The 9,005-nt window shown below is 38.8% G+C and overlaps 1 protein-coding gene across 2 annotated transcripts in view; it reads left to right on the forward strand.

Annotated features, from left to right (window-relative positions):
• The first annotated feature begins 306 nt into the window (after window positions 1-306).
• The window catches only part of LOC148951519 (potassium channel, subfamily K, member 16-like), a 164,785-nt gene continuing 156,086 nt past the window's right edge, over window positions 307-9,005 (forward strand). For both annotated transcript variants that reach the window (XM_089090305.1, XM_089090306.1), the window contains exon 1: window positions 307-528. In XM_089090305.1, coding sequence (XP_088946431.1) covers window positions 331-528 — 198 coding nt within the window. In that variant the 5' untranslated portion in view covers window positions 307-330. The remainder of the gene's footprint in view (window positions 529-9,005) is intronic.

Genomic DNA, 9,005 nt, shown 5'->3' on the forward strand with positions numbered 1-9,005 from the left:
CTGCCTATGATGAACTTACAACATATTTACAATAGACGAGCATAAGCCATTACCAGACAACAATTCTTTCTTAATGCCCAATTCATTCCTTCATTCGTTGATGAATGAACTCATTCAATAATTCATAGAAATATAAGAATTATATGATCGTTTATTTTTAAATAAAGGCTATCAAAACAAGTTAGAAAATATAATTTTCAAAACAGTGTTCAGACATCAGTAGCCGGATTCTCATCTAAAAGAGAAAGCAAAGAAACAAACAGAAAATAATGAATTCTCAACTTCGAATTATATGCTTCTTTCTAGGTAGCACGATGAATACAACCTAGAATGGCTAGCATGCAATCCCCAGGAAGCGAGGATGAAAGTGAAAGCAATTTCAAAGAGCTATCAGGTCAAGAAAGAGGAATACCTAAATTCAAAAAGTGTCCAAACTTTTCTCTAAAAAAGCATCCCAAATTCAAGAAAGCACTAGGACATGTGACACTAATTGCCATGCTTATATTTTACACAGCTTTTGGAGCAAAGGTATATCCATTAATTTATTTGTTTATAATCACACACTATGTGATAGTGTAGTGTAAAATTTAGGGTGTGGTTAATTAGTATTCTGGTTCAAGATATTGGCTAATTAACTTAACACATTGTTTTAGTTTTACTTGAAGATTTTTGGAGCAACAGATTCTACTCTGACGATTAATTTAAGATAAAATATAACCACAACATTAATTTTTAAACGCAGATTAATATAGTTACAAGAATTATAAACACGCTTGAACATATATCTGCCCCCCCCCCTTTCTCTCTGTTCCTCTGTATTTCTGTCAGTCTATCTGTTTGTCGGTCAGACTCTTTTCTCTCCCCCTCTCTCTTTCTCTCTCACTCTCTCCCTCTATCTCTTCCTTTTCTCTCTCACTATCACTCTCACTTTATCTCTCTTTCTCTCTCTTAATCTCTTTCTCTCTCTCTTTTCCTTTTTTCTCATTCTTTCTCCCCACCTATCTCTCTCTCTCGTCTCTTTGATTGTAAAGATTACTTTAAAAAGATTTTTGGCTGCTCATTTGACTGTGATTTTGTGCTTAATGGATTGACATATTTATTATCTGACTGAGCAGCGCAGATATCTGCAGGTGAGGGTCTACCATCTTGGGGCAGGGGACCAATTTGAAGCAAAAAAAAAGATATTGGAAATCTTGGGACGATCATAAATCACTTGATTCTTTTTTGCGTGTGCGCAGTCACTCAAGTGCAGTTGAAATTTTAGTCACACGTATAGAGTAAATTATTAACTATCGTATGAGGCCCATTGGTGTTAGAACCGTATAAGTTTGGTCTCGTTAGTATGTTATAGATTTTTTTTTCTTTGTTTTGGTCTCCTTATAAGTACAAATTTTTATTTTTGGTGTAGCCTATTGTAAATTGCGTATGCACCGAGGCATATTATGCTTAATCACAGACAATGTCGTATCCAGGGGGGGGGGGGGATAACGGGCTTGAACATCCTCTGAAATTTTTCTGACTCGTAAAAATGCAACAAAATGTATATATACGTGTTTTTAAAGTTCTTTCTAAAAGTTTTTCATTGTGAACACCCCCCCCCCCACCAACAAAAATCCTTGATACGCCATTGATCACAGGCGTACTTGCAGTTTCAAGTGGTTTGTTACAAAACATACATGATTACCTCCTTATTCTCGTATTAAAAGGTAGTGACACTCTATTCACGACAATTTTGGAAAATAAGAATTTAAACGAGTTTTTAGGCTCTTTGATATTCTATCAAAGAGCCTAAGATATTCTATCTAGAACCTTTAAGCTCTTTGATATTTGATATCCCTTCCTCCTCAGCCTAAACATTCTGGCGGGTACTTGTATCTACCAATAATAAATATTAGTTCCAAGCAAGAAACGAATTTGTAAGGTGGGTGAACAGCAAAAAATAAATAATAAGCTCTATAAGTAAATTGACATACTAAGCTTAAAAGTAAAAAAAGGAAAGACTCTTTTTTATCTTTCATTTTCTTAATATTGCCTGTTTCAGTGTATATAGCATAAAAGATCTTCAAAACCCTCTTTTGTTATTTCGTCAACGGTTCTCTGATTCAGGAATTTTTCCAGTCATATTAAGTTTATTTGAAACATAGGGGTCTGGTAAGTGGAAGAAGATGAAACTTTTCGGAGTGAACACGGACAGAAGAAATGGGAGTCACAGCAATAGCCTTATCATGGAAGCCGTTTGTTCAAGATTGAATGTCATTCTTCCTTATTGCTGTTTGTAATTTATTGAGTTGTTTCAGGTGAAGTATACCAAGAAATATAAAGAGGATTTGAGCTTCCTTGACATTTTCAAGCTTTGTTGGGCGATGGAATAGAAGCCTTGTTTTCTTGCAGCCTTATGCCGAACTAGACGTACAGGTTTTTAAGTGAACCAGAAATGTGTTGAGATAAATTATGAAACTATTTAAGATCAAAAGATTTAAAGTCGAACTGGTCTACCATGAGAGAGAGAGAGAGAGAGAGAGAGAGAGAGAGAGAGAGAGAGAGAGAGAGAGAGAGAGAGAGAGAGAGAGAGAGAGAGAGAGAGAGAGAGAGAGAGAGAGAGAGAGAGAGAGAGAGAGAGAGAGAGAGAGAGAGAGAGAGAGAGAGAGAGAAAAAAAAAATTACTAACCAAAATAATGCTTGCATAATCTTTCCACAATCATCGGGAAAACCCATTGGGTTGTATATGATGGTTGTTTTCATCTTTATAATCTACTAGTATATATTCATACTTCACCTATAAATTAAAAAAAAGCAAACAAGTAGCAAAAATATGACAACTTTTAAATATTAGCACACACTATTAAACAATATCGCTAATAGACCATAAATGACGCGGAAACGAATCGCTAGCGAGACGTAATTAAGTCAACTTAAATTATTAACAACTTCCCAGAAGATAACGTTTCAACCCACTCTTGAACTGGCTAACATTATCTCTCACCTTTATACCTTCAGGGAGTGAATTCCACAGCTGTGGTCTTTCAAAACGTAGCTATAAAGATCTGCGGTTGAGTACTCCAAGCCTCAGACACTATCCCTGAAGAATGTCTAGTTTCATAACGATGATAAAACGGGTTATACTTAAAATTTACCAAAAGCACTCCTACGCATAACGATTCAAACATTGATAAACAAAAATAGCTAGTTGATAATCTCTTAAATTATAAATATTTAGAATTTTCATTTTAGTGAAGTAACTCAAAGTACTATTTTCAAACCTCATATAATCTCCTAAGACACGGTCAACTTTATTTTGTAAAATTTGAACTCTGTCGAAACTTGACACAAAAGAATTAGTCCACAGAAAACAACCATAAGATAAAATACGTACTGATAAAAAAATGATAAAGGATCATTAGAATTCTTGGTGGAAGCTCATTTCTTAGCCTTCTTATAAGACCCAATCCTTTTGCCACTTTTGCTGCTACTGAATCACAGTGTAATTTCCAACTCAAATTGCAATCAAGACAAAAACCTAAACATTTTACTCTAAAAGCTTGTTTTAAGAACACATCACTAAGACATATTTTATTATTAAAGAAAATGGGAGTACCAATCCTTCAAGAAGTCATGAAATTTGCCTTAGAAACATTAACACATAGACAGCTACATCTCGTAAAACATGCCAGTTCAATTAGGGACTTATTTGCCTTTTCCATCAAAAGATTTTCGCAAGATTTTGTTACTGCAAACACAGAGACATCCGCGAAGGGCGTGATCAATGTCCCAGGAATATAAAATTGCATAGTATCTATATAAATTAGGTAAAGTAGTGGCCCAAGCACCGAACCTTGTGGAACTCCGCAATAAACTCCATAACTTCTTGATTTGCAGCCATCAACATTCACTCTAAGTGTTTCCCCTCCAAGACAAGACTCAAACCAATTCAAAGATACATCCTGAACACCTAAACAACGTAGCCTGCTCAATAAGACCTTAAAAACAACATTATCAAAAGCTTTGCTAAAATCAATGAAAATTGAAAATACCAGCTTCCAAGCTTCAAGTGTAGATTTAACTAAATCTATGAGATGGTGGACTGCATGTATCGTAAATAGCCTTTCTTCAATCCAAACTGTGTTTCTGTGAGAAATCCATATAGATTCAGATGGTTATACAATCTTTTATGCATAACCTTTTCATATAGCTTTGAAAACAAAAACAACATCAAAATCGGTGTCCAGTTCAAAAGATGTGTCTTCAGACCTCCTTTACGCAAAGGGATAACTATGGCCTCTTTTAATTTTGAAGCAAACTCACCCTTTTCAGCGATAAGTTAATCAGGGGCAGCGTAATAGCGCTGCCTAAGTAAAGAACGATGTTGGCACAATGTATTATTTTTGTTTTTATCTTTTAGACCACGGCACTTCGTATCTTAGAAAATCACTCATTCAATTGGAATTTGGAAAGCTTGTGCCCTTTTTAATAGTCGAAAGTGATTGGAGGGCAACTAACACCCATCCCAAGCCCAACATTTCCCCAAACACATCCAATCAAAATTTTAAGATAGGCATTTTGTTCAACGTAGTTGAAAGGTCCGGAACTTATGAGGATGAAACTCCCCCACAGATCTCATGACAAGGGTTGAAAGTTATGCCCTGGGAGCATATAAGGTTTTTATAGGAAGCGTTGTCGTAGAAACTTCAAAAAGGGCTCATTTGATTGGAAATGGAAAGGGCTAGTACCCTTTTTGATAGTCGAAAGTGAGTGTAGGGTAACTAGCCCCACTATCACGCCCACCATTTCCCGAAACACATTCAATCAAAATTTTAATTAGCCATTTTGTTCAACGTAGTTGAAAGGTCCGGAACATAAGTCTTTAAGGATGACAATCCCCTCACAGCTCTCAGGGCAAGGGTTGTAAGTTATGCCCTGGGGACATAAGACATGTTTATAGAAAGCGTTGTTGTAAGAATTTCAAAAAGGGCTTATTCAATTGGAAATTGAAAGGGCTAGTGTCTTTTTTAATAGTCAAAAGTGATTGGAGGGCAACTAACCCCCCTCTTATGCCCACCATTTCCCCAAACACATCCAATAAAAATTTTGAGATGGGAATTTTGTCCAACGTAGTTGAAAAGTCCGGAAATTATGTCTTTGAGGATGAAACTCCCCCACAGCCCTCAGGGCAAGGGTTGTAAGTTATACCCCCGAGGAATATAAGGTTTTTATAGAAAGCGTTGTCGGAGAAACTTCAAGAAGGGATCATTTAATTGGAAATTGAAATGGCCAGTGCTCTTTTTAATAGTTGAAAGTGATTGGAGGGCAACTAAACCCCCTATCACGCCCACCATTTCTCCAAACACCATTTGTTCAAAGTAGTTGAAAGTTCCGAAAATTATGTCTTTGAGGATGACAAACACGTCACAGCCCTTACGGAAAGGGTTGCAAGTTATGCCCTGGGGGCATGAAACGTGTTTATAGGAAGCGTTGTTGTAGGGACCTCAAAAAGGGCTTATTCAGTTGGAAATTGAAAGGGCTAGTGCCCTTTTCAATGGTCAAAAGTGATTGGAGGGCAAATAACCCCCTTCTCACGCCCACCATTTCCCCAAACACATCCAATCAAAATTTTGAGATAGGCATTTTGTTCAACGTAGTTGAAAATTCCGGAAATTATATTTTTAAGGATGACACTCCCCCAGCAGATCTCAGGACAAGGGTTGTGAGTTATGGCCTGGGGTCATACAAGGTGTTTATAGAAAGTGTTGTCGTAAAAACTTCAAAAAGGGCTCATTTGATTGGAAATTGTAAGGGATTGTGCCCCTTTTAATAGCCGAAAGTGATTGACCTCAGGGCAAGGTTTGTAAATTTCCCTGGGGGCTTAAAACGCGTTTATAGAAAGCGTCGTTGTGGGAACTTCAAAAAGGGCTTATTCAATTGGAAATTGAAGGGCTTGTGCCCTTTTTAACAGTCGAAATTGATTGGATGACAACTAACCTCACTTTGACGCCCACAATTTTCCCGAACACATCTCATCGTTATTTTGAGAAAGCCACTTTGTCAACGTAGTTGAAACGTCTGGAAATTATGTCTTTGAGGATGACAAACTCCCCACAGTCCCAGGGCAAAGTTTGTAAGTTATGCCCTGGGGGCATATAAGGCTTTTGTAGAAAGTGTTGTCGTAGAAATTTCCAAAAGGGCTCATTCAATTGGGAATTTAGAGGCCTAGTGCCCCTGTTAATAATCGAAAGTGATCGGAGGCCGGAAGTCCCGTCCCACGCCCATTATTTTCCCAAACACTTCCGATGACCATTTTGATATAGCATTTTTTTGATCGTAGTTGAAGGGTCAGGAAATTATGTCTTAGTGTGAATCCTCACACCCCTCAGGGCTAAGGTTGTAAGGTATGCCCTGGAGGCATACAAGGTTTTTGTACAAAGCGTTGTGGTAAAAACTTCAAAAAGGGCTCATTCGATTGGAAATTGAGAGGGCTATTGCCCTTATTAGCAGTCAAAAGTAATTGGATGGATAATCCCCCCACGCCCATCATTTATCCAAACATTTCCGATCAACATATTGATATAGCTCTTTTTTTCAAAGTAGTTGAAAAGTCTAGAAATTATGTCTTTGAGGATTAATCCCCCCCTAGGCCTCAGGACAAGGGTTCGTAAGTTATGTCCGTGGGGCATATAAGGTTTATATAGAAAGTTTTGTCGTAGAAGCATTAAAAAGACTCATTCGATTGGAAATTGAGCGGACTAGTGTCTTTTTTATTTGTTGAAAGTGATCAGGAGGCAAATGAACCCCCCCCCACGCCCATCATTTCCCCAAACACTTCCAATCAAAACTTTGAGATAGCCATTTTGTTCAACGTATCTGAAAGGTCTGGAAATTATGTAATTGAGTATAACAAATCCCCCCAGCCCTCAGGGCAAGGGTTGTAAGTTATGCCTTGGAGGCATATAGGTTTTTATAGAAAGCATGGTCATATAAACTTTGGAGGGGGCTCCTTGTATTGATAATCAGACGCTCTAGTGCTCTATTTAAGAGTCACAGTGAACGGATGGCAGTCCCCCCTACACACACACACGTCGTATTATCCCGAACTGCATCTAATAGAAAGTTTGAGATAGCCATTCTATTCAAAATAGTCTAAAAATATAGATAAAACAAGGCTTTCGGGGTTAAAACAAACCCCAGAGATTAGGGGCAAGGGTTGTAAGTTATGCCCAGAAGGTATGTAAAGTTTTTATTGAAGGGATGGTTGTTTAGCTTTAGAAGAGGCTTATTTGGTTGAAAATTGGAAGTTCTGTTTCCTTGTCAAGCGTCAAAAGTGATGGACGGCAGCAGTGAGGTCTCTATTCATTCATGGACATGCCCTCCCCAGTTTCATGGACATGCCCTCCCTTTTTTCCATAGAGCATATCCTCCCTTTTAGATAGAGCATATCCTCCATAGAGCATAGATTTCAAGAGCATATCCTCCCTTTTCCCGTTGAATTCAAGCGCATCTCCTCTGGCGTCACTGCGTCCTTGTTTCTATTTAAATTCCCACCCCAAGCAAGGTTCCCATCCTTGGCAAAAGTCCAGAGATATTTCAATTACTTGGAATTTGGTCCGTATAATAGAAAAGTAGTAATAATAAGTGAATTTCCTAATAATAGATGGCAAGACTCCATGAAACACCCCTCTGGATTCCAATAACGTCATACGACTTACCCCGTTTCAAACGGACAGGTCTAATATACTTGATAGAATTTTGCGTAACCCTACCACAGGAACCCATGGAGGAATCCCCGCTTGTAACGTAACGAAACCCGAAACCCCCAAAGCGTTCTTTTTTCATTAACTTAATGGCGGCACACACTTTATGTAAGGTCGGCGCATCCCTCACTGCCATATAATACGATTTTGACGTTTTTCGCCCAAAAGCCTGAAGACATTTTGTTTTTTGGCGTTTCACTTTTTCGCTCAAAACACCTTTCATATTTTTCTTCTAGAGTTCTTGACCCCACCAGGACTCGAAAGGTCATTCCCTTCCAACGGTACAGCGCCCCAAGCAAGTTGTCGATGAAATCATTCCCAGTATTTTGTATCTTGAACCATACTCTAAAAATAAACTATTGCATGATACCTGAGATTCCCCATTTTCTGGCACTCGTTAGAACGGCGTGTTTACTGTAAAATTTGGGTTTCAGTCTCTCGGAGGGACTGGAAGTGTCCAGTCCCCCCGAGCGGTTTGTCTCAGCCCAAAATACTCCCAAGGGGGGGGGGTATTTTTCACCAAAATATCAAAACACGCAAAGGAGGGGAAATTCTATTTCGAGAAATTCTTGTTCCCGCTCTCCCCGTACGCTGTGGGGGAGTTTGGTCTGTGTCTACTCTTTTTGGGGTATGGAATCCGGGCATCCTACGCGCAGGGGGGGAGTTTGGTCTGTGTCTACTCATTCTTGGGATGGAATCCGGGCTTCGGCTAGGCGACAAAAGAGGCTAAAAAACGGTCTTGCCCGAGATAATTTAAAGCTAGTAGTAATGGGAAAATTATCATTGAGTTTGTACGGCAACCCTCTAACGTCAGGTCATCCCTGTTTCTAGCGCTCAGCTAGCAAGATTCGCGCACTGACAAGATTCGCGCCTTGACAAAATTCCAGCCATTGATACATTGCTTTGCCGGAAGACCCCTGGATTTCCCGTGATCAGGTCTAATATGAATGACGCAAGTGTATCTCACAAACTAGACTAAAATAACCCCATGGACCTCCAGCACGGTACACACACGCGCGTTTTGTGTATTATCGGTGATGTATATCTTAAGCAAAAATACGTAATGGGAGAGCTTGGAAGATCATCTTGCGAGAAGGGTAGATGTCCAAACCGATAAAAAGTATACTTATGGTCCAGAGCAGAATGGCGCTATGACACTGTTTTCACACTAGCAACACCTCTCCACATGACACCCCTCCCTTTTTTTCTCTACTAGTGTCTGATACTCTAAGCATTTTCACCTCACGATGTTACACTATTACT

This window comes from Artemia sp. Qi Xiang Cuo, chromosome 6 (assembly GCF_049724085.1).
Source record: "Artemia sp. Qi Xiang Cuo chromosome 6, ASM4972408v1, whole genome shotgun sequence".
Classification (NCBI taxonomy): Eukaryota; Metazoa; Arthropoda; class Branchiopoda; order Anostraca; family Artemiidae; genus Artemia; species Artemia sp. Qi Xiang Cuo.